This window comes from Podarcis erhardii, assembly GCF_964252035.2.
Source record: "Podarcis erhardii genome assembly, chromosome: 1".
In the NCBI taxonomy this organism is placed as follows: Eukaryota; Metazoa; Chordata; class Lepidosauria; order Squamata; family Lacertidae; genus Podarcis; species Podarcis erhardii.
In genome coordinates, this window is record NC_138497.1 from 39,349,709 (window position 1) to 39,376,038 (window position 26,330).

A 26,330-nucleotide genomic window follows, 5' to 3' on the forward strand; every position below is an offset into this window, starting at 1 on the left:
GTTTCGAGAAAGGTGGCAGATTGGTCAAGATTAATGACGCTAAGACTGTTTTGATGTATGGAAGTGATGTTATATGGAAAATGTCTGGATATGGCTACTGGATAAAAAAATATATATCCACGCAGGATTACAAACTGTTCTAACCAGCTTGCGGAGACTATCAGAGGTCACAAAGAGAAAGGAAAAATATATGAAAATAACAACAAGAGATGTGGAAAAATAATAAGAAAGGACTGGATAGTACTGTGAACATCATAAGGTTAGATTTGTGGACATTAAAACAGCAGTAAGAAGCAAGAAGTTGATTGGATCCCTTCAGAACTTGAAATATGGGTACCACCAACAAAAATTTAAAATTCGGCTGTGTAATTTGGAATTTATGTAATTTGGTTTGATTTGATGTGATTGGTCGGTTAATAAAAAATTATTCTTTTTTTAAAAAGAGACTGACCAAACCTACATTATCCTTTCAAGTTTGCCTGAAAGCTGGTTGCCTGTGATTAACAGCATGGAGAGTATGCGTCCCCGAGATCTGACCCTTGAGTATGTTGTTGGAAGATTGACTGAAGAAGCAGAAAGAAGGTCAGATAGACAGGCTGAACTCCAAGAGCGGAGGAGTTACAGTCGAGGGGGCCAGCAGCAGAATCTGCCAATGGAGCAACGCCAAGGTTTGGACTTGGCCATGGTGGTGAGGAGGTGCTATAGATGCAACCAACCTGGGCATCTCCAATGTCAATGCAGGGCAAGACTTCCAGGAGATGACGTGGAGCACAGACAACAATTGACGCAGAAACGTAAGCAGAAGGGGTTCTCTTCAGGGAAGAAGAACACGCGTTCTGCTCAGTTTGTGTCTGCATTTTCTCGAGAGGAGAGGAAAATACCTCAAGGAACATGGTTGCTGGACTCTGGGAGTAGCAGGACTATCTGCAACAGTCGGGAGGACTTTAAGACCCTGGAGAAGCCAGCTGATGGAAAAGACTCAATCTATCTTGCTGGTGGTCGTAGAAGCAAGTTTGATGGCCAGGGAACATGTTTCCTGCAGTGCTTGAACACTACTCTACCAGAGACTCTGTTTGTCAGCAGTTTGGACTATTGTTTGCTGTCTGTAAGCTGTTTGATTAATGCAGGGTATAGTGTTAAGTTCATGCAGGATGGTTGCCTGATAAAGAATGGAACTCAGGTATGTGGCCATGCAAAGATGCAAAATGGGTTATATGTAATGCAGGACAAGCCTGTTAAAGCAGTCCAGGTGGTTCAGGATAATTTGCCAGTTCATAAGCGGTGTGTACATGAACTGCACAGAAAACTGGGTCACGCCAATTTCCGTGTGCTTTCAGAGATGCAAAAGGTGTGCAAGAACCTAAAAGTAAATAGCTGTAACTGTTTCCTAGATTGCAATGTATGTAAAATGGCCAAATCTAAGAGGAAGCCTATGGCTTCTAAAAGTGACAGAGTATCTAAAGAGGTTTTAGAACTTGTCCATTGTGACATGATAGGCCCTTTTCCACAGAAGACTGAAGGGGGTGCCAGATATGCTTTTCTGGTAATAGATGATAAATCACGTTTCAGTTGGTTGTTTTTGTTAAAGCAGAAATCTGAGTGTTTCCCCACATTCAGAGAATGGGTTGCCCAAGCTGAAAAGCTCTTCGCTCGCCCTGTTGTGCAGTTGCAAACAGATCGGGGCGGAGAATTTCTGAACAAACAATTTGGGGCATGGTTGCGACGTAAGGGGATCACTCACCGGTTGATTAACCCTTATAGCCCTGCTGAAAATGGTCTGTGTGAAAGATGTGGGGCTGTAATACAGTCAGTAAAGGACTGCCTGCTAGTGGATGCAGGATTGGGTCACAACCATAGGCTGTGGGGCGAGGCTTTTCTGACAGCGAACTTTTTCATTAATAGAACCTGGTCAAGCTCTATAAAAGATATTCCCTATCGTGTGTTGTTTGGGAAAGAACCAGAGTGGACAATGCTCCATAACTGGGGTGCTTGAGCACATGTAAATATCCCCAAAGCTCAGCGCCAGAAAGGGGGCGCTAGAGCGCAGAAACTGCAGTTTGTGGGATATCAGTCCTATGGCGGCGTTTCAATTTACGCCCAGGAAGTGTGGTTCTGTCACGAAGCGCAGACTTTGCTGACCAGGACAGATGGACTGTGATCCATGCCAACACAGACTGCCTACTGTCCCTGCAAGTAAGAGAAGAGGCTTCTTCTCAGCCATTGGCAACACAGGAGCAGGATGAGGAGGAGGCACAGATTTTCCCAAAAGATGTGGCAATAGATAATACTTCTCTAGAGGAAGAGGAAGAAGAGCCAGAGATAAGGGGGGAAGAAGTAGTTGTTGTGCCTAGGCGCTCCCAGCGTTCAAACAAGGGTGTACCTCCTCAACGTTTGACCCTAGGAGGAGTGAGAGTATGCAATGTGAGTTGTGTGGAACCACAAAGTTATAATGAAGTCTTACACTTACCTCCTGGGGAACGTGCTTTGTGGGAACAAGCTATGAAAGAAGAAATGGACTCTTTTAAACGTAACAAAGTGTTTGAGGTCATAATGCCACCACCTGGTGGCAGAGTGGTGTCATGCAAGTGGGTTTACAAGAGAAAAACCCTTCCATCTGGAGAACCACGTTTTCGAGCCAGATTAGTAGCCAGAGGGTTCACTCAGATTAAAGGGGAGAGTTATGATGAAATGTTTTCTCCCACTGTAAAGAGTGAAACTTTTCATTTAATGCTTTCCATTGCTGCTGTAAGACAACTAGCAGTGCACCATTTTGATGTTGATGCTGCATATCTGTATGCAAATTTAGACCATGAAGTGTTAATGAGACAACCCCCTGGGTTTGAAGAGGAGAATGGTGCAGTCTGGCGTTTGAAAAAAGCTGTTTATGGTCTCAAACAAAGTGGAAGGTGTTGGAACCAGTGCTTAAATTAAGCCCTTGTAAAAATTGGTTTAAAAAGGAGTGTGGCTGATCCATGCCTGTACACCAAGGGGACAGGCAACAAATATCTAATGCTCTTAGTCTTTGTTGATGATTTGCTTGTAGCAGGGAGTTCCACAGATGAGATCCAGAAGCTCACAAGTCAACTGGGAAAAAGGTTTAAGCTTAAAGCCTTAGGGCCTGTAAGCAATTACTTGGGAGTAGAAGTAAGGCAGGAAGCTGATGGAAGCTTCCTATTGAGCCAGAAAGAGAAAATTCTTCATTTGATAGAGCAGTTTGGCATGGAAAACTGTAAGCCAGTTCAGACTCCCATGACACCAGATTTCCCAAAGACAGTGTGTGATGATGAATTTGATCAGCCTGAGTTGTATCACTCAAAAATAGGATCACTGTTGTACTTAAGCCAGTGGTCAAGGCCAGACATTGCATGTGCTACAAATGTTCTGAGCCAGTTGTTCTAAATCCAGTACTGCCGATTGGTGTCCTTTGAAAAGGCTTATCAGATATCTAAAGGGGACATTAAATGTATGTTTAAAGATATCTAGTACAAAAGACGAAAAACTAGAAGTATTTGTTGATGCAGACTGGGGAAGCTGTGTAGCTACTAGAAAATCTACAAGTGGAATGGTTATGATGTTTGCCAATTCCATAATTGGGTGGAGGTCAAAGAAACAAGGATTTGTTGCAACCTCATCCTGTGAGGCAGAATATGGGAGCCTGTCACTAGCATGCAATGAAATCATGTGGTTTATACAGATACTAAAAGATCTAGATTGTAAAGTAGATTTGCCTATCCAAGTGTATGAAGATAGCCAATCGTGCATTGCATTAGCGGGCTCAGAAATAATGAAATCCGCATCCAAACATATTGCTATCCATCATGCGAATGTTAGAGATTGTGTACAGAATGGGGTAATGAAACTGGAGTATTGTCAGTCACAAGATAATATTGCTGATTTGTTTACCAAGCCTTTGCCAGCAACATGCCATAATGAATTAATGACAAAACTGGGTTTATGTATATAATGTATGTATGTATTGTTTCTGTTGGGGTTTTCCACATTTAAGAAACAGAAGGGGTGTCACGGCTAAAATGGCCGCTGTTTCTTTAATGCGAATAAAGCTGGGTCAGCATGACTCAGGGGTCTGCACCAAGTTGTATATATAAGTGAAAAATGTTAGTTTGTGCTGAGGCTGGTGTGTATTCAGTCGTGTTTTGCACAAAGACTTTTAAGAATAAAACTCTGCAAGGATATTCTTCTGGACTCTTTTATGCTGACAAGGGTCTGAGGACCAGGCTGAGGAGACAAAGGAAGGTCAGAACCCTTTACTTCTTTTTTTTGCTCTTTACAAACACTGACATAGAGAATAGAATAGAATATTTCTGAGAGGCAATTTGTACTCTCACATCTGGCAGTGTGTTCATATATCCTCAATTTGTGTCTCAGTAGGGACCCCAAATTAAGAATCCATTTCTTCTAATTAACTCTTTTACCACACCGGTTTTTTATGAGATGCTTCCACCAAATTCAATCTCAGAAATTTACAGACTCAGGTCCGCCACTCATTACATATCCTATGTCAGGTGCATATTGGGAATGGCAAAGACCAAGACTTTGAACATATGAAGTGCCTGACTCTGTTTCACTCCTGGATGAAATAATGTCTCCTAAATCTAAACTGGGAGGGTGAGTTTGTGTAAAGCAGCTCCAGAACATAAACAGAGTGCAAAGCAAAATACAATGATGATGATGATGATGATTATTAATTATTATTTATTATTTGTACCCCACCCATCTGGCTGGGTTTCCCCAGATTATCACACCCACTAGAATTCCCAGGTGCTCCTTATTCTAGTGAGCACATCACAATCCATTTGAATATCAAAGGGGTTCCAAATTCTAAATTTTATAGTACTTTAACGGTAATATGTTGACATGGCAATGATAGTGTCCTGTTTTAAATGTGGGTGGCTTGTCTACATCTTCTGTGCTTCTTGTGGAGGCATATACTATCTGTCACCCCATACTATCTGAATTAGGAGGAAGATGAGGTGATAGACCTGTGCCTGGGGCTAGAAATGGACTGGCTGTGTGTTTCAAGTTCCTCAGTCTGCTATGTGATGAGGCAGCCTGTTCTGTATGGGGCTGCACTTAACTGGAAAGACCCCATGTGGCCTTAGTAGAGTGCCTACTTTCCAGCTATGACTGGTTCACCACTGTGTTGCCTCCTGTTCAGAACTGTCTTGGACACTTACCCCATGCTTTGTTAACCCCTGGATTAGGCTATTTAGAGGTGCAGAATATGGAAGCTAGGATAATGTCTGATGTGGAGGGAGGACCCCAAGGGCCACAAAAATTGATAGTATATCGCTTTAAGAAAATGCTATATCGCTTTGAGAAAAAGCTATGAAACTGTTAATGCTAAAGCTTTGAAACTGCTGAGAATGCAAAAGGCCTTTCCCATGGGAAGAGAAGCAGCTAACATTTTTATCACAGAACACACACAGCTAAACACACAGGTTTACAAAGTACAATAGCTCTGCGTAACAATGTATTCCTATATGAAGGCCATAACAGACACAGTGGGAATGAAAGCCTAGTCAGCAGAAATAGCCGGTGCTTATTGCGCAGGCATACTAACCTGAAATGTATCCAACAATTAGGATGGGGTAATGTGAAATACTTCTATACATATGATTGGATGAAATTAAAGGGCTTTGTGTAGAAACTTATAAATAACCCCCCTAGACCCCTAGCTGGGGGATTACAGTTCTTGCGGAACAATCCGACTGTAACCTATTGCTTCCTAAGTAATAAAATATTGGCTGGACTCGTTGGCCAAAGACTTAGGAGTTTTTATAGGGTTTGACCCCTTGCTACAATATGACTGCAAGTACTCTTACTGCACTTATTTTGAAGTTTCTACCCAAATTGTTAGTCTATAAAGCCCTAACTGCCTCTAATATCTGGAGGAGTGTTGCTGCTTTCCATATGCACCAGTTCATGTACTGAGATCTGCAGATGATGCCTTACTGTTAGCGCCATCACCTTCAGAGGTCCGGGGAATGGTGGCTTTTGACAGGGTCATCTCTTCTGTGGCTCCAAAACTGTGCAATTACATCCCCATAGAGGTGCACCAATCACAACACTTTACATCTTCCATTAGCTACTTAAGTTGCACCTGTTGACCCTGGCCTTTGGAAGTGAAGCAAGAATGTTGTAGTTGTCCCCCTGGTAAATGTATTATTAGCTGTATCTGTGTTATGCTTTTGTCATTATTTTTTGGGTTTTTGATGATTCATTATTTTGTGGTTGTATTTTAGTTTATCTAACCAATACTGGTACCTGAGAGTGAAGGGTGGGTAAGAAATACCAGAAATTGAATAAATACACAAATAAATAAAATACATGTAGGAAAAGGAAATTCAATAGATGCTCCCTTGGCCTATAGAGCGAGATGAGCGCGCAACCAGAGTCATCTGTGACTGGACCTAACGGTCAGGGGTACCTTTACCTTTACCTTTAAACTCTTAAAAGAAGCTATATGCCTTATCAGATTCTAAGTGATGGATTAAATGAAGATTTGCTGCTTTACTTCTCAATAAGACTTTACTATAGTTCTGTATTCACAAAATGCTTAAAAACTGGTATATTAGTGGACTACAAGTTATGTTAAATGTGTAATTTGGTAATATGTGATTTATTTACTTTTGGAAACTTCTTAGCCACCTTTCAAAGCACAAAAAAATCCAAAGTGGTGTAAAAATATGAAATAATGTCATTTTAAGGTACTAAAATAGAAAGATATAGAAAGATATGTATAACCATTTGATCTCAAGCCAGCAATCCCATTATAAAATACAAAACCCTAACTCACAGCCATTAAAAACAACATACATTAACAGAACCATTAACTCCTAATTAAAAGCAAACTGCAATAACTGTTTTTTAGGAACAACCTGAAAGAAAACAGGCAGGAAGCCAATTGTACCAAAGAGGAGGCATGAGGGAGGCAATAACAAAAATGCAAAGGAACAGGGGGTGGATCTTGAAGGTGTCACTGGTTAGCTATTTGAAGGGAGAACGGAATTGAATTTCTCATTCTCCTAGAAGTGAATGGGTTCAATGGGTCATCTAAAAGCATGCTGGCTGGGCCTGATGTCATGCCAACCTCATCCTCTGTCCCCCAATAAATAGCCTGTTGCGCCATTGGAACAACATACAGGTGTTAAGGTAACAAGTGAATATATTCCAAACTGTGCGTGCAAGAGGCTTCAGCATCAACTCCAGCAAAAATGCCACCTTCTTTAAAACATGTAGGCATACGCAATGGGGGTGGGGAGATAAGCACATTTGCATGCCCCTAGGAAGCCACCCACTGTTCCTCGGGTTTTCTTACTAATAAGCCTACATCAGCAAACTTACTCGCTTCATCTAAAAAATTATAGTAACATTCTTTATAGTAAGGCTGGGAGAGAGATGAGTCAGAAGGAGCAGCTGTTGTCAACGCCTCCTTTTATTGCATAGTTTAGGCTGACAGGATGCCAGTGGGTGAATGTTGTATGAGTAGGGAGTAATTTAGGACAAATGGCTCACCAATGAAATTTGACCTGCATTTATAATTGAGACGAGATGAAGGCATAGTATACGCATTACTAAAAATATTAAAAAGTAAGGTGGAGATACAACAGGGAAGACCAGAATCTCCCCCAAATTAATCTGTTTAGGTCCATTAGTATCTATAACTGAATGAATATAGTTCAGTGAGTAGTTATCAAGGATGAATATTATAGTTAGGAGTCCCACAAAAATAAGAAAAAGATAGCAACAGCAGAGATTATTGTCAACCTGGCTGCACTTTTTCAGGTTATAATGCAACATGGCAGCAGTTAAAAGGGCAAGTTCTCCCACTGTGACAATTTGACTTCTCTTTAAAGGGTCACGGGAGAGTGAACAGTCATTAAACCATTTTTACAATCCCTTGATTTTCAGCCATCTGTAAGTTACACAGGCTGCAACAGGACCAAAAGACGAAGGCTGCTGCTCTAGCTGAAGGTTGTGTGGAATTGTGTGGAATTGTGTGGAATTCAGTTAAGCTTTCTGCCATTAGAATGAGGAAAACTATGGGGGGAATTAAAGACATACATCATATTGACAGGAATTAATTTTGGCAAAACATGGCTAACAGGCAAAACAATTACCAACCATCCCATGCATGCATAGCACTTAACAGATTTTCCCCCCATGCAAATTCAGTTATTAGTCATGCTAATGCCTACCTGCTAATTACATTCCCAGATAAAAACTGCTTGTGACACTCTAGAAATACCCATTAAGAATACCTCTCCGGTGCTAATATGTGGTGCACATAAGGATGCATGCCCATCTATCTACTTTATATTTTAGAAAATGGTTTGTCTGCCTTCTGTGTGTTTGGACCCCACTCAAGATAGCATTGCCAAACTCAGCATGAGGGATCCTGAGGTTGGGGCAGCAGCCTTCATCAATGTTTGGACACTATCCACCATTTTGTATCAAGATGGCAGTCTAAAAAAAATCATTTTGGTGTGACTTTGCCCATTTTGGGGCATAGGTTTGGTCACCTCTCCAGATATCATTGTCAAACTCAGCATGAGGGTTCCTGAGGTCGGGGTGGCTGACTTTGTCGCCATTTGGAAGCCAGGTGCCCGTTTGAATCAAGATGGTGGATTGGTGTGACTTTGGTGTGACTTCACCTGGGTTTTGGAGTGACAAGTCCAAACTCAAAAATTACACCATCCATTTAAAAATCACAATACTTTATTGGTGTCCAAAAATTCCCAGACAGCACAGGGCACTCTCCACTGGTATTATATATGCCATATATGTGAAAAGAACACACTCCATTGACGTTCTATCTTGCAATGGGACAGTGGAGAAGTTATTTTTCCCCAGCCTTGGGTCCCCCACATGTTGGACTACAACTTTCAGAATCCTTGACCATTGCCCATGCTGGCTGGGATAATGGAGGCTGCTGTTGACATATTGTTATTATTAAAATAGGTAAGTAAAATATATAGCATGATAGTCAACATTAGGCCTACTCAGAGTAGGCCCATTAAAGTTAATGAACACGACTAACTTAGGTTCATTAATTTCAGCAGGTCTCTTCTGAGTAGGAGCTAGTTAAATACAACCCGCAATACCCAAGCATGTTTAGAACTGGAGTAAAGGGAGCTCAAAAAGCCAATTACATAGGTCAGCACTATTGTGGACTAGGAGAACATCTAGCATTGTGCTGAGCAGTGTGCATGTTTAAAGGAAGCTTTTCAAGGGATCCAGCAGGGTGCATCACCTCCATGAGGCACAGCCTCAGGGTAGCATTTCATTCTTAAACAGCAGCCATTCACTTACATAGAAGAAAGTAAAGCAGCAGTAAAAGGGACACCTCTGAGGTGAAAAGTACATTTGCTTCTTATCCACCAAGAAGCAAGGATGTGGCCATCTGCACACTGCATAGCTGTCAACGTTCCCCCTTTTTTAAGGGAAATTCCCTTATTCCGAATAGGATTGTGCACTCTCTTTGGCTCTCTTCTTTGTTCACAATGGAAACTTGTCAAAAAAGAAAATATCACCAATGTAGAGCACCAGTCCTTGGGTATATTTACTTTATTTAAAATTTCTTAACCTCTCATGCCAACAAGGCAACTTCAGTTAGGATATCTTTTGCTGTTAACGCTTCACTTTTAAGAAAGTCCCTTTTAAACAAGAGTTTGCCCTGCCACCAGATCACTCTTAGAAATGCTAAAAAGGAGCACTCCCTCCTCACAGTCCATTCCTTTCCCAGTACAGTAATTAGTAAACATTCCATGTCCCCAGACTATCAATCTAAAAATAGCTCTCCTGACAACAGAGATGTCAAATTTAAGCAGCAGGATGCTGAAGCGCCTTGCGACGCATAACAGGACTGCTCCAACGCGGCTGCTTGGTAATTCAGGAATTTATAGCTGATAAATGGGCCCTGTCACATTTATCTCCAGTAAAGATTGACGTGCCAAGACTTTTATTATCAGTTTCCCACCTGGATGGTGCATAGTTCCCCATAATCTGAATACCATGGTTGATAGAACATCGATGACCGGGCCAGTTTTCAATTTTAGGATCCATCTTTGGATATTCTATATAGCAGATGATGTACCTATAAAACACTTAATAAAATTTCCTGTTTCCAAGCGGTGTCTTTGGGCACTTTTCCCATATCCCTCACAAGTTATGCCCACTTTACCAGCTTGACAAATGCCAGTGCAGGCACCTTCACACAGCTCAGTGTCCCCAAAACACGTCCAAGAGCTGGCTCCCACACTTTAAGAGGTACCACTTGCCAAAGGAATCTGCAAAATATCACCAGTTGCTTATTGCATTCATTTGGGCCATGTACTCTTGCTATTGAGACTCTTATCCCGGCACCAGGTTAAAGTATGAGCAAAAATATCTCAAGTTGCTTCATTAAATACATACAAACTACCAGCAGCTGTTCCTGCCAGTGTTGGGATTTATTAAAAAAAAAAAAAAAACACAGCAGAAATAAGTTGTTAGATACTAGAATATTTTTAGAAAATAGGTTAGAAAGCAGACGATCCTTAGCTGAGCTGGTCACATGTTGCCTGAAGGCCTTGTACCATTCATCCCTGATTAAACATATGAATGTTAGTTTATGAAACTGTATCACAGTGTCTCTAAGCTGTGCACCATTAGGTCTCTCTCAGTGACAGGTTAAAAAGCTGCAGTTTATTTTTGTGCATGGTGGAACTTATGGAACCACATATTTCCAAAGCAATTTTATTTTCTTCTGGCAAGGCAATTCAAGAATGTAAATGAATAAGTGTCTAAATTAGCAACTGTAGATTCTGTGCAATTTACAATGCAAGGAAGACTGAGAACAAATTGATTCTTATTAGCTGAAGATATCTCTATCCTATATCTAATGTTGTGAGGGGAAAAATATTATGCTTATTTTTGTATGCGGATAAACTGCACCACCAGAGGCAAGGCTAATGGAATATATCTAATATAGTTTGAAGATTGAATGCTATTTTAATGATCTATATCTTTTTGTAAAGCAATCCTATTGGCAACTTTACAAGCAAATATACAACGTTGGCAGCAAAGAACGTGAAATTTGGGTGATAGTTAACTTTGAAACATACTGCTTGTCCAGGGGATTTATAGATGTAAAGTGATCTGCCAAGATGATTTCTCTCAGTTGTAAATTTGGAAATTTAAAGAAGGGTGCTCAATTGAAAATGATTCTAGAACACCTACTCTGGTAGAATTTTACTGATCTATTTAACATTTTGCCTGTGAAATCAAAATCAAAGGCATATTTGCTTTTTTTCAAATTTATTCTACCGTTACTCCCACTAGCTACAAACCAAAGCGTTGCAAGACACCATGTTGTCAATAGAGTCATGAACCTCATAAGGCAAATGTAATATTAGATTCTGGATTTTTTTTCCCTTTAGTTTTCTTTTGATGTAGCAGAACTATCACCAGCTATCTAGAAAAATCCAATAAAAAACTGCAAATAGTGTTTGTTTTGTTAAATAGCTCTGAGTCAATAAAGCATATAACTATGAGCTTATGGCTGGCAAGATCCTGGACTAGATGGGCCAAGAGCCTTACCAAGCAGGGTTTATGTTCTTATAACATCATCCCTCCCTCAAGCTAAAGAAACAATTAATATGTCTTCGATTATAAACAGATCATGTGATAAAACTTCCTGGGGTGTACCACCTGGGGTGTACCTGGGGTGCATCTGGGGTGTACGGATGCAAATACTGTACAGGACATGACCGCAAGCTTTTCCAAATAAAAGACTCCATTACTAGCAGAAAAATGGGGCAACCCTGAGCTAAGTTGTACAATCTCTGGTGTTCTTTTCCAAAGCTTCAAATCAGGATAAGGACCAAATATTGTGGTCTATGCTCACCCCAGCTATCTACATTGTATTTGATTAAAGAAAATACTTGACTGTAAATCTCTCCAAATTGAACTTTATAGTATCAAAAAAAGGGGAGTTACACAAAGGATTGATAAAAAACCCCACTTTACTAAATACACAATACAAGTAAAAAAAACTCCTTTGCTAATGATATGTTAGTCATAAATGATACTTAAAAGTATCATTAATATTTACTCTTGGTTAACAGTTGCTTGTTTTACCGACTAACATGTTTCATGGATATACATATGATTAGTCATCTCTGTGTGTCCGCTTGAAAAAGAAAAGTTCATTTCTCTGTGCCATCTTCAGTTTCACTGTCTTCACTATCACTGTCTCTCCCAGGATGCTCAGGCATTTTCCGATGCTCCTCCTCAATTTCCTCTGCTACCTTTTGTTTCTCATTGAAAACTTTCTCTTCTGCAGTTTCCATTGGTGTGGGTTTGACTTCAGTTTCTGTTTCCATTTCAAGATCTTTGCTCTGAACTTCTTCACTTTCCTGAGATTGAAGTGTTTCGATTTCTTCAACAAGTGTTGGAGGAGGCAGCAAGTTTTGCTAGTAAGAAAATTAAACAATTCATTATGAAAATGCCTGCTTTTTGTTTTATTAACAGACCCATATTTGAATGCCATTCAGGACAACCTAGGCATCCTAAATCAGAAGACTTCAATACAATTCAATAATGTACTAGCATGTGAATGCAGGTGTTGTTGCTCAGGAATTCCATGTGTAGTGCTTGCTGACTGTAATTACAATTAATCTACTTAATAGCGTACTGTCATTGGTTATAAGATATGTAATAAAATATTATTTGACGTGAGATTCTACAAGTGAGAGATGCAATTTTAAAAAGGCTAGCTACAAATGAGGTGATTCACAGAAGTCTTATAAAGCAATCTGATTATTAAAAGAATATTTAAGAATTATTGGAGAACAGGTGATGTCCCTGCAGTCTGGAGGTAGGAAAATGTTGTCCCCATCTTTTAAAAAAAAAGGGTGGAGGGAGAACACCTAGGTAACTACTGACTGGTCCTAGAATAGATAATGAAATGGTTGGTTTGTGAGCACTTAGAAAGGAAGGATGCTGTGATTACAAAGACTCAGCATGGGTTTCTAAAAAACCAAGTCTCATTTCTTTTTTGATTGAGTTACAAGCTTGGTGGATCAGGGGAATGCGGTGGACATAGTGTTTCTTGATTTCCTTAAGGCTTTTGACAAAGTCCCCCATGATATTCTTGCAGAGAAGCTGGTAAAATGTGGGCTGGAAAAGAAACTGTTAGATGGATTTGTAGCTGGTTGACTGACCAAACCAAAAGAGTATTCACTAATGGTTTCTCATCATACTAGGAAGAAGTGACAAGTGGGGTGCTGCAGGGTTCTGTCCTGGGCCTATTGCTGTTCAGCATTTTAATAAATGACTTTGATGAAGAAGTCATCGGATTTTCAGATGACGCCAAACTGGGATGGGTAGCTAATGCCGCAGTAGACAGAACCGGGATTCAATATTAGTTTAACAGATTTGAGAACTGGGTCAAACCTAACAAAATGAATTTCAATAGGGACAAATGTAAGGTTTTACACCATGGGTAGGCAAACTAAGGCCCAGGGGCCGGATCAGGACCAATCGCCTTCTCAATCCAGCCCACGGACAGTCCAGGAATCAGCGTGTTTTTACATGAGTAGAATGTGTCCTGTATTTAAAATGCATCTCTGGGTTATTTGTGAGGCCTGCCTGGTGTTTTTACATGAGTAGAATGTGTGCTTTTATTTAAAATGCATCTCTGAGTTATTTGTGGGGCATAGGAATTCATTCATTCCCCCCCCCAAAAAAATATAGTCCGGTCCCCCACAAGGTCTGAGGGACAGTGGACCGGCCCCCTACTGAAAAAGTTTGCTGACCCCTGTTCTACACTTAGGCAGGAAGAACCAGCTGCACAGGATCCAGGGGTCTTAGTAGATCACATGTCAATAGTGTGATGCAGCAGAAAAAAAACAAGTGAATGTTATTCTAGGCCAGTGTTTCCCAACCTTTTTTGGGCAAAGGCACACTTGTTTCATGAAAAAAATCTCGAGGCACACCACCATTAGAAAATGTTTAAAAAATTAACTCTGTGCCTATATTGACTATATATAAAGTAACTCTCTTTAATAGGAATCAAATAAACACAAAGAAAGTATTTTATAATTACTTTATTATGAAATAGTAAGTACCGTATTTTTTGTCCCATAGGACGCTCCGTCCCATAGGACGCACCTACTTTTTTGAGGGGGGAAATAAAGGAAAAAATTTTTTCCTTTATTTCCCCCCCAAAAAACCAGGTCGGGGAACAGTGGGATGGCGGTGCTGCGCCTCCCCGCTGTCCCCCGAGCTTGTGGGGCTGGCCCATGTCTGCCTGGCGCGAGGGGCGCTCTGCTTCAGGGCGCCCCGCGCGTCCGGCGGCAGGCTACAGTCCGCAGCATGGGGAACCCTCTGTTTCAGGGCGCCCCATGCGCCCCCCGGGTGCGCAAGGCTTGGCAACACGAGCGCGGAGCACGGGGCGTCCTCCGAAGGGTGCCCCGTGCTCCGCGCTGCCAGCTGCCGCCCGCAAGCCTTGCGCTCCCGGGGGGAGATCCCCCGGGTGCGCAAGGCTGGCCAACACCAGCGCGGAGCACGGGGCGTCCTCTGGAGGGCGCCCCGTGCTCCGCGCTGCAGGCTGCTGCCCGCAAGCCTTGCGCTCCCGGGGGGAGATCCCCCGGGTGCGCAAGGCTGGCCAACACCAGCGCGGAGCACGGGGCGTCCTCTGGAGGGCGCCCCGTGCTCCGCGCTGCAGGCTGCTGCCCGCAAGCCTTGAGCTCCCGGGGGGAGATCCCCCGGTGCGCAAGACTTGCCAACACCAGCGCGGAGCACGGGGTGGCCTCCGAAGGGCGCCCCGTGCTCCGCGCTGCCAGCTGACGCCCGCAAGCCTTGCGCTCCCGGGGGGAGATCCCCCGGGTGCGCAAGGCTTGCGGACACCTGCGTGGAGCACGGGGCGTCCTCCGAAGGGCGCCCCGTGCTCCGCGCTGCCAGCTGACGCCCGCAAGCCTTGCGCTCCCGGGGAGAGATCCCCCGGGTGCGCAAGGCTTGCGGACACCTGCGTGGAGCACGGGGCGTCCTCCGAAGGGCGCCCCGTGCTCCGCGCTGCAGGCTGCTGCCCACAAGCCTTGCGCTCCCGGGGGGAGATCCCCTGGGTGCGCAAGGCTGGCCGACACCAGTGCGGAGCACGGGGCGTCCTCTGGAGGGCGCCCCGTGCTCCGCGCTGCAGGCTGCTGCCCGCAAGCCTTGCGCTCCCGGGGGGAGATCCCCCGGGTGCGCAAGGCTTGCGGACACCTGCGTGGAGCACGGGGCGTCCTCCGAAGGGCGCCCCGTGATCCGCGCTGCAGGCTGCTGCCCGCAAGCCTTGCGCTCCCGGGGGGAGATCCCCCGGGTGCGCAAGGCTTGCGGACACCAGCGCGGAGCACGGGGCGATGGGATGTGGGAGGGAGCTCGCTCCCCGCCCCGCGTGTGTCGCCGCCGCCGCCCCGCCTCTCGCCGCCCGACTCCCTCCCACGGCACACCAGCCGACGTCCCGCGGCACACTAGTGTGCCGCGGAACACCGGTTGGGAAACACTGTTCTAGGCTGTATCAACAGAAGTATAGTGTCTTGATTATTAAAACACTGTTATTGTTGTTTGTATGGATTTTGGTATATGGTGTTGCACATATTTCTGAAATAACAATGGAACTTTTTTAAATACAGTGGTGCCTCGCAAGACGAAATTAATTCGTTCCACAAGTTTTTTCTTCTTGCGAGTTTTTCGTCTTGCGAAGCACGGTTTCCCATAGGAATGCATTGAAAATCAATCAATGCGTTCCTATGGAGACCGTCCGGAGACAGAGGGAAAGCGCCGCGCGCCTTCCCCTCTGTCCCCGGACCTGTTTAAAGCAAGGGGCGGCGGGGAGAAGATTGCTTCTCCCCGTTGCCTGCCCCGCAATCTCCGGGGACAGAGGGGAAGGCGCACGCGCCTTCCCCTCTGTCTTCGGACCTGTTTTAAAGCAAGGGAGGGGGCAGCGGGGAGAATCGCTTCTCCCCGTTGCCACCCCTTGGTTCAAAAGGGGTCCGGGGACAGCGGGGAAGACGCGCTGAGCTTCCCCGCTATCCCCGGAGCTTGCGGGGCAAGCTTCGTTTTGCAAAGCAAGCCCATAGGGAAATGCGTCTTGCGAAGCGGCTACGAAAATGAAAAACTCCTTCGTCTAGCAAGTTTTTCATCTTCCGAGGGTTCGTCTTGCGGGGTACCACTGTAAAAATATCCATTTCCAACTCTGGAAAGATAGCAGAGAACCCCACCCACCTTCCTCCACATCTCTTCCACTATTCCATTTCGTTGTTCCAATGAGCTCTTTCACACTAGCATTTCCGCACACTATTAAACTGAAATTGCATCTGCTATTAACTCATGTTTCTGACAGCCATGTCATGGAGAGGAGAGATTTCAAGAACGACACTCAAACTTTGAAATTACTATATCTGGATCTCTTAATATGTGGCCAAAATGCTATTTTGGGGAGACTAATTATAGGGATTAAGGAAAGCTGAATCTCTCAAATAAGGGATTCCTTTGTCCCTGGAAAAATATATATTTCATGCTGCCGGATACAAAATGAGACTCCTTCTGCGATGCAGCTGGTATCCATGCATGATAATGGTTATTCGATTCTTTTGGTAAGTATGGACTAATGTGATGGTAAAAATAACATCTCAGTAGTGCTACAGAGAATACATACCAGAGCATTTGCTGCAAGTCTGCATGAGTTATGGACTTACAAGGTTATCCAGTCATTGCACTATAGCCTGTAAGTGTTCGAACATAAACTGAGCATGCAGACTGTTTTTCAGAGAATGTAGCCAGTGCAACTCCTGTTCATATCAACAAGCCTGTTCTAGCAGAACAGTAGAACCAATATGCAAAAGGTGTTTTTCATGTCACAGGATGATCAATGGCATCAAGTGGTTTATTTTTCTTCCAAGAGAATATTTTAAGACCACCCCCCACCTCAAAAAACTATCCAGATTTATATCAACATAATCAGCCAGACTTCCAAATGAATGCTCTTTTCGTTTTGCTAAACACGAGGACATCAAGGTAATGGTAAGGCCTTATCATTCTGTTTTATAAAAATAGGTTTGAAATTGTTATGCTTCATGAAGACTCAAATTAATGCTAAAGGTATGAAACCAATCGTATGACAGATTTCAGAAACACTGCTTTTGCAAGTTCAAAGGAAGAGGTCAGACATTTACTAACTTACTTGTTATCAAAGATTAATTAAGAGTGCTTTCACTCAAAGCATTCCCAATTTTAAAAAGTACGTTTTCTCAACTTTCAGTAATATTTACCTGTCTGTGCTGGCGTGTATTCTGTATCATGTGCATATACATGTTGTACACAAAGTTGGCCATCTGAGGCATATTCTTTATAACATGGACTTGGTGAGATGGGTGTTCTCCATTCTAGAGGAGGGGAAAAAGTACTATTGAGATATTTAAAGCAAAAAAATGAACATAAGAGCACTTTTGTAGTAAGATAAAATATTCAAAATCCAACCAATAAAAGTTATGCCTTAGGAAGGAAAAGGCGAAGCTCCCTTACACTGAGGGAGACCACTGGTCCATCTAGCTCAGGATTGTTTACACTGATCCCTATGAGTTTAGGCAACAGGCATTCCTAGCCCCACTTTACTTAATAAAAATATATATACCACGTAACTGTAAGAAAACCTCTAAGCAGTTCACAAAAATATAAAACAAACTATTTAAACTCCTGAAGAAGTTAAGAACAGGTATTCAAACACATTCAAATGATGAAAAAAGATGAAGAATGCTGAACAATGAAATGTGGTCTGCATGCAAAGCACATGCTCTACCACTGAGCTATACTCCTTTGGTAGCATGCAACCCCCTGTGCTGTTCAGACAACCAGACTTCCACTTCTGCAATGAAAATTCATCTTTTTCTCCTCTCCCTCCCGCCACCGGTGCATGCTCAAAAATTGCTCCAAAGGATTTTGTGGGCGCATGGTAGGAGCAGAAGGGGAAGTCTTGTGGTGTGAGTGCAAGTCTGCTTGGATACAACCCACTGTTTCAATCGGACTGTATTTATGTAATTCAAGACAGCTCTCCATACCTGCCGGGCTGCTGGAAAATACTCCGTAGGGATTATATGCAGCTGAAGAGGGCGAGCAGTGAGCTGGCTGAAAGCTGGAGTCAGCTCAAAACAGTTCTGGAATAGCGATACTCGGGCAAAAATATAAAGCCCAAGTCTTGCTCTTGACATAGCAACCACCAAACGCCGAACATCCCTTCAAGAAATAAGAATGAAATTGACACGTTAGAATAAACTACAATTGCTATAAACTTTGCAGAACTACCTGAATGCTGAGAATTAAAGCTAGGATCTCCTGCATGCATGACTTGTGCTCTACTCCTGAGGTCATGGGGATAATATTTTAAGCACCATTAGGTTGCAGTTTGATCTGACATAGGAAAATCTGCAAAACATTTTATTTCCTCTTCAACTGTTAAAGGTACTTAATGGTCTGCCTCCCCACCACTGCACACTTTCTCCTACGAAGCTCTGGAGATGCCATTGATCACAATGACCTCACCTTTTAGATACAATATCAACAACTCCAATTATTATTTGTGGATCCGTATGCATATTCAAATACCACAGGAATTATAATTTACCGTTATGGGGATTATCGTAATCCACATCTCACTAAAGCGTAGGTTGATCAGTCATCCTTGCAAGAGTTAATTCCAGTTGAGGTTTAGCACCAATGATACCCAATTAAATTTATCACAAGACGGTGTGCTTATTAACGAAACTCACAAATGTAGCGGGTGCAGTTTGGAGGATTCTACATGCGGGAAAATACATTCTGAGTAATGAATGGGTGAGAGATAAGCAAGGCTCTACTGAGCTCTGCCCGAGCCATCTTTATGACTACTACACGACACTGCTTGGACTCTGCCCTTTGCAAAGATACGTTATTACTTACCTCAAGTGGCCAACCGCTTTAGTTCGCACAAGTGAAAGGATGATATAATCATTTTGCTGACCTTGAAAGCGGTCCACAGTTGTCACCTAGCAGAAACATGGAGAGTGTTAATTCACTGGCATCTCACTGGCATAGGCTAGTGAAAGCAAGCTGGCCTTTTGGTGCTAAGCTGAAAGGCTTCTTTCTGAAAAGATGGTGGAAATTTACTCCATTGCAAACAGGAACGGGGCAACAGGGAAAACACCCGTCTTTGTAATGGAAACTCCTAGACATAATCGGAGAAATCCAGATGACTATGCATGCACAAACACAGCTTCTGAGTTAGGGATGGAGGAAAATTTTGTTCATCTGCATTTTTAAGCAAACTGACCTGACTTATACCTCCCAGACTAAGATACAAATTAGAATGTAACTATCCTTTGGATTTCTCACTTTTCTGAATTTTTCCACAATGTCTATTTTAGGATAGATTCCTCAAGAAATGTGTACACTGGGACAAAATACATATTTAAGTATGTACTTCAATACAAATCTAGTTTATTATTTTAAAAATCCACATACTAATGAGGAAATGGGATGTAAAAGATTTATGAATAAACAAATGTGCATGTCTGGGAATCAAGGAGGCTGTGGTCCCTGTGGATTCTCGAACCACAACATATTACCGGAAAGCATGTGCAGAGGGAGGTCCACAGTATCCTACAGTCTCTCAATGGCCTTCCTGGGGATCAAAGGGTTGCCTGACAACACCGTCACTATTGTTAGATCCAATGTTTCCAAAACTACGCCTGCAAAACTGGAGCTTTTAGTTGGTGACATATGCAGTACCTGGTACTGTTTTATTCCTGGAATATATGCACCAAAGGCCATTTATGCAATAAAAATGATGAAATATGCACTAAAACCAGAGATGTGTGCCTTAACTACACTGTTTTCGGAATACAAAGAAAATGCATACTTTGCTTATTTAAAATTTAATGTTTTCATCAAAAAACATCTGTGCAAAATTTAAGAGGCGCCGTATATCATGTTCTTGCATAGTAATGTGATTCCTGAAATGTAGCTACTAATGGTTACAGTTTTCCTAATCTTAATTGATGTTGCTTATAAATACCACTATGGGGCAAGCCTTGGCAAAAGCCTATGCAATATAATTAGCCATTATAACATCTTGTGCTCTATTTCCGGGCTTATTTTTGCTTTTGAAGAAGTCTTGAATAATTAAAATATTCTCCTTCAAGATACAAAGCTATGCCTTTTGTGAACTAATGACTCAAAAATCCATTTGCATATAAATCTGATATCTAATTATAATTTGCTATATTATCTCCTGCAATTCACCAGCTAGAATCTCTGTGCCTAATTTGCTTTTTAGGCTCAACATTAGACAGGAAAAACAACAAATGACATAGTGGCATCCAATCCAAGGGCGGCAATCAGCTCAACCAGTGAACAAACTAAAAATCCTACTAGTAGGTTGGTTTATAAATATATGAAAGGAAGGAAGGAAGGAAGGAAGGAAGGAAGGAAGGAAGATGCAAGTGAATAGTATCTGGAATGTTACCTTGTTTGGTCTTCCAATCATTGGGTTATTCCCACAACGCTGATTAATAATATCCCGAATGAGGTGTTTCTGGCCATTATAGGTTGTCAAGATACTTATCTTCTCTGCAGGGTATCCTAGCAGGCACATGTACATGAACAGTGCAACAACATATTCTGCCTCACCAAGATTCTGCAAAGGAGAGGAACTTGTTTTATGCACTTGGTCAGATAATATTCATGCAGCTAGGATAGAGCAAAACCACCACTTGGGAGAACATGACTCCTGCCTATTAAAGACATTTCCTTGATATGACTTCCTGAGAGTGAAAAAAGGAAATTTAAATGCTATTGGCATCTGTATAGCGACAATTTTTTAAGACACTATGGTAGTATACAGATGTATATGCACACATATTTACATATACCTCTCAGAATGGAACATTCCCACTTCCAGCCAAGTGGCACGAACTGCAACTGGTCTCCATCACCCGCAACCCATAAGATATATTTTTTCTGTACGCTGGGGTGGTAGTGATGGAGGGAAGATTTCTATTGCCCAGTGCTGGCAATTTAACTTAATATTACAAAACTAAAACTTGCATTCTGTTTTCATAGTAAATACACACCCTGATGTGAGTACCAAAACTATTATGAATTGTTTCCCCCTTACCTGATAAAAGTAAGGATTGGGTTCAGATTCTCCTACGCCATGGAAATCTTCTACATTTATGAGCTGGAAGTCATACAGGAAACCAGCATTTGCTGTTCTGAATTCTGGCAAGAGCTGCACATGTGGCAAGTTACCCAGGTTCTTGTAACGCCAGTTGTAGAGATTGCATAAGCTTTATGGGAAATAGAGTTGAAGACAATTATTGTCAATTGTCAACATGAGTGAATATATTCCTTTACTATTTCTCCATGTCGCTTTTAAAATCAATTTCATGCATGAAAAGCAAATACATTATTACAAAACATGTTTGTTGGACCACAGTGAGGAGCAAGGAAAGAGAACAATTCTGCAAAATGAGAATCACAATAAAAGGAGAACACATTTAGAACAACCAGACTCCTGTAAGGTCTGAAATATTTAAATTGCTACAGGTAATCGCCAACACTTGGAATTGTACCAATAAGTAGAATAAGATGCAACACAGATTTCAAAGCACTTAAAGGGGTTTGCAGTGAAACAGCTGAAACAAAGGAGGGAACCTTCCTTTAAGCAGCATCTTGCTGCCTGTTTGTGCTTTGAAGTCCTGACTTTGAGACTTCAAAGCACCAAATCCCTCAATTTCATTTGTGACACCATGGGATTGATAGTGTTACGATATAGAAGCAATGCAGCTGCGAGCTGCTAGCTTGAAAACATCACATGATGGAATGTTGGGACTGTTCCGTGGGAAACAGAGGGACAGTCAATTCACAGTGCGAAGCACTGGAATTAGCTCAGAGTGTAATATGAGCTCTTCCTTTTGCTCTTGTACAGGAAGTACAGGAAGTGTTTCTCACTCGACTGCTGGAGCTTGAAGAGAGCAGTCATGTTTTTTGTAACGCTGCAAAGACAGAAATAAAGGCATGTAAATATGTTTCTGTCTATCTCTTTCCCCTGCCGGGGGGGGGGAGGGGGCCAACAAAGAGGGTGTGTGTTCTTCTCACGCTGAGAAGAATCGCCTATCGTGACCTTGCCTGGATCTTGCTGGGGAATGCAGACAGGGAGGTCAACAGGAGATCAAGCCGGGTGCCTGGGAGAGTGCCAGTTACTACTGATATAGGCTTGAATCCCGACAGATAGGTGGGTGACCCTGCCCAACGGTCAAAATCTGGCCGCTGTGTGAGTGCAAGGATTTATGCTTGCTCAACAGAACTTTCACTCTATCCTCCCCCATGCCCCTCCAAATCTGTTCGGGGGGGTTCACACGACCCTCCAAACCAGAAGGTTTCAGGGTGAGGATAGAATGCTCCATTGCACAAGCATAAATCTTTGCAATAATGGGTTAAGTGCACTGGATACTGATACAAAATTACTTTCAATGTTTCAAGGGGGCTTTAAAGAACAGAACTGATAGTCATTATTCACCTACAAACAATGTTCACTTCAGGTTGTATTTGCTGATACCACTGCGTATCACCTGAGTGAGTCACTGAGCACAATTCACAGCATGCTCCTCCTCCATCATTATAGCCTAGAGAAGTAATGCATGATTTGAAATGGCTTATTTGCCTTCTTCAGTTCATTCAATAACCTTAGCATTACAATTTGAACACTGTAAAAGGTGGAGTGGCTTCTGTTATGAAACTGACAAGAGAGAAAAGTCCACCGCTACGAAAAACTAGTTATAGTAATCATTAGGCATACATAGCCTTCAAGACAGGCTTCAATATCTGTATGGATAGTTTTCCTTCATACAAGACCTCCTATAATTTTTATTTTCCTGTTGCCTTACCTTGCTCTTGCTCTTCCTTGAGCGTCCAAGTCAACAGTTGGCACTCCCACACGGACAAAACGCGTAAAAAGAGACTGCTCCATGTTCGAATATTTTTGAAAAGCCATGTTTTTAATGACTGGTGGCAACTGATGATGGTCCCCAATCATAATCCACCGCTTCAGTCGACTGAATCCATCCTGGGGATTCTATCGAAAACAAGCAAGATGCCAGGGTTGAAATGCTGGAACTATTAGTGACCACTATTTTTGAGCTCTACATTTACTGTACTGTGGTGAACATTACTTTGAAAGCTAGAAAAATGTATAGCTTCATCTTTATTCTGTATTCATAAATGAAGAGGTGCAAAAAAAACCACCTGTTAGGAAGAATAGATTCTTCTGTACTACAACACTGTCACTTGCAGTCTTTTCTTCTATGGCCACTGTGTGCTAAGAAGCAAGTAATGTGGTCTTCTTCCCTGTGCAAATCATTCCTACATAAGGCAAATTCTTGAAAATAAATCTTATTTTAAATCCAGATAAGCCCAGCTACATTGTTAGGTTCCTGATATTGTTCCTTATTCGTAAGGCTTTCCAACATTCATAACAAAAGTGTCAACTGGAATGTTTCTTTTTTCACGCATGGTAAAAAAATTAATGTTATTAACCAATACAATCTTAAGGACAAAGAGTAAAATAATTACATTGAAATAATGGTCATAAACTGAAGTTGCTGCTAGTGTTCTTACCTGTAAGAGGAGTGGTATAAAAGTTTCAATCTCCAGTATCTGAGCAGCCTCTTCCATTAAGATGTTGTCATACTAGGAGGTTAAAGAGAAATATGTTAAGTTTTTGTTTTAATGTGGGAATGATTAGTTCATTTCGGAAGCCATTTGCTTACTGGTGTGCACACAGCACCTGGTAATTTATTAAATAATATAGTATGTGCATAATGTATTTTGCTCATAGTAAAACTTGTATAATTTGACTTTCTGAGTAGTGGTTTCTCATTTTTTTGCTTGCATAAACAGAGCTACCTGAAAGATATGAACATGTCTAGTCAGGATATAGTGAAGCTACACCAAGCTCAAACCTAACAGGATGCTGAATGCAACCAACATTTGAATGAGTTTTCTATATCTTTGACACGTATGTTCTTGGCTTGGTATGCCTGCAATTAGACTTCACAGTGTTTGTGGTACCTGCTAACAGATCCTGAAAGTAAGTAGGCAGGGAAGAGGAACAGGCTCATAGATTGGAGACTATTAGAAGGTATCTTGGCACAAGAGAACATTCCAGAGTTGGGCTGCTCTGGTAAGTTTCCCTCCAGGATGGTGAAGGTGTGAGACATCCGGGAGATCTGGGTGGCTTCTGGGTCTATGACCAGCTCTTTACCTATCCATATGGTGTAGTACAGAGCTTCATGGCTGAGGCTTGAGCCATGGTACCCAAGGGACAAAAGAGGCTGGACAGGCAAACCAGTTCCACAGTCCATATCAGGTAGAATAGTACTGATATTCTGTCACAATGCTCCTATGTGTATGACATAGCTAAGTAACTAAATAAAGCTGTGGCCAATTGAATCCAGCATCCATCCTTTTTGCCAATTTGCAACGCATTCCTTCTCCTACCTGTTGCCTTAATAACCCTCTAACAGCAGCAGATGACACACAATTAATACAGGGAAGCCTTAGCATTTTGTCCACAGTGGCATTACCTTGAAACCCAACTCAACCAAGTCATGGCGTTTCAAAGCAGCATGCGTGCAGGTCATGGCAATGATCTTTGCTTCCTTCACAAGCAGGTATTTGGATCTGTCCAGTCCACTGCGGAGCAGTTCAAACGCTCGGAATTCCTACAGAAAATAGACGAGAGCCACACTTCTGTGAAACAATGCAGAATACTCACGCTTACAATAAAACTGTGTGACTTGCCACCAAACAAAACAGTTGCAAAATCCAGGGGTCTGTAGGTGCTCTGAAGCGCAGATGGAACTCACACACACATATTTTCCCATTCATTTGAATGTCAGAGACAGATGTTTGGGCATAAAGTTCTTCCCTACTTTAAAATCAATCGCAGGGTTCCACAGATGGGCATAGACAACCAATCTGTCTTCCTGTATATTTGTCTTTGTGCAGAATTTCAAAATTGGCACAGTTGGGAAAATTAGGAGAATCCCTAATCAACAATGATCAATTGATTCCTGATCAACAGAAAAACACCTCTAAGCACAAGGACGAGCAGATCTATTTTCTCTCTCCCCCCCCCCCCAGGTTTTACTATTAATTTTGAGATACATTAAAAACAAGCATCATATTCACAATACCACCAGGACAGGCTTTTTTGAATGCTTATGAAAATAATAACATAAGACAAAGTAACATTTCATCATAAATGGATTTAAATATTGCTTGATATAGGTTTTCTAACCCACATCTTACAAAAGGATCTTAGAAAAGTTATAGCCTCTTATTAAACTCTGCCTACTTTGTATATATGTTTCTAATTTCATTCATTTTACTGAATAGCATAATCATTTAATAAAAAAAGATACTTGCTTTTAGAAGCAAGCACCCCACCAATTGTTGATTCTATTTTTGCATATGGTTTTTAGTATTTCCAAGATTACTGTTTTAGGCTCTATCTTCCCTTTGTTCAACCCCATTCTTCAAATATTCTTTATTTTTTAGGACAATCTCATCAAAGTAAAAAAAATATCTACTTTGATACTGCTATATCTCCAATGACTTACATTTTTAAAAATAAATAATATCATTTCAGGTGTTAAAACACTCCTGATAGGATACTTTATAGTAATAGAATTTAACACACACAAATGCAGCTGTATCTTTTGTACAACCGTTTCTCTTCAAAGAATTGCAACCCCAAGAAAGTTTCCAAGTTTACATTATTTACTGTTTGACAAGTTTCAATTTACAGGACCTTATGAAAATTCAGTATACATAGTGTGTATAGTATGTGAAGTGTTACTCATTTCATTATCAGAACTTTCTTTCCCTCTCTATAACAGAAAAAGAAATGCCACAGTTAACTTCTTATAAACCTTACCTCGAGCTGAGTGAATATCTTTTTAATATGTCTAAAACATCCTTCGGCGATTTCCATATCTTCATTGTAAGATCTGCCTTTAAAAATTGGCTGAGGGGCATTTGCAAAATACTGATGGAAAGGAAAGAAGCTGCAGATATCAGCAACATCTGAAGGTTTGCTGCCTTTAACTTTCACTTTGCTCATATACTCTTCCCAACGAGACATTACCTGGAAAAAAGTGATCACATTAACATTGCTATTTTGCAATCTTGTATTTACTACGGCCAGAATCCGAAGCGTTTTGCACAGAACACTGCGAGAGCACTAGGCC

General features: G+C 41.8%; 1 protein-coding gene and 1 long non-coding RNA gene across 2 annotated transcripts in view; one reads left to right on the top strand and one right to left on the bottom strand.

Annotated features, from left to right (window-relative positions):
• Positions 1-26,330, top strand: part of LOC309345700 — a 46,963-nt gene that overhangs the window by 4,268 nt on the left and 16,365 nt on the right. The window lies entirely within an intron of this gene.
• The window catches only part of AQR (aquarius intron-binding spliceosomal factor), a 57,037-nt gene continuing 42,715 nt past the window's right edge, over positions 12,009-26,330 (bottom strand). The window contains exons 26-35 of the mRNA XM_081858504.1: positions 26,018-26,227; positions 24,663-24,800; positions 23,695-23,766; positions 22,965-23,152; positions 21,194-21,365; positions 20,543-20,713; positions 18,979-19,064; positions 18,102-18,276; positions 17,316-17,429; positions 12,009-12,476 (exon numbers count right to left, since the gene is read on the bottom strand). Of these exons, the coding sequence (XP_081714630.1) occupies positions 12,210-12,476; positions 17,316-17,429; positions 18,102-18,276; positions 18,979-19,064; positions 20,543-20,713; positions 21,194-21,365; positions 22,965-23,152; positions 23,695-23,766; positions 24,663-24,800; positions 26,018-26,227 (1,593 nt within the window). The 3' untranslated portion in view covers positions 12,009-12,209. The remainder of the gene's footprint in view (positions 12,477-17,315; positions 17,430-18,101; positions 18,277-18,978; positions 19,065-20,542; positions 20,714-21,193; positions 21,366-22,964; positions 23,153-23,694; positions 23,767-24,662; positions 24,801-26,017; positions 26,228-26,330) is intronic.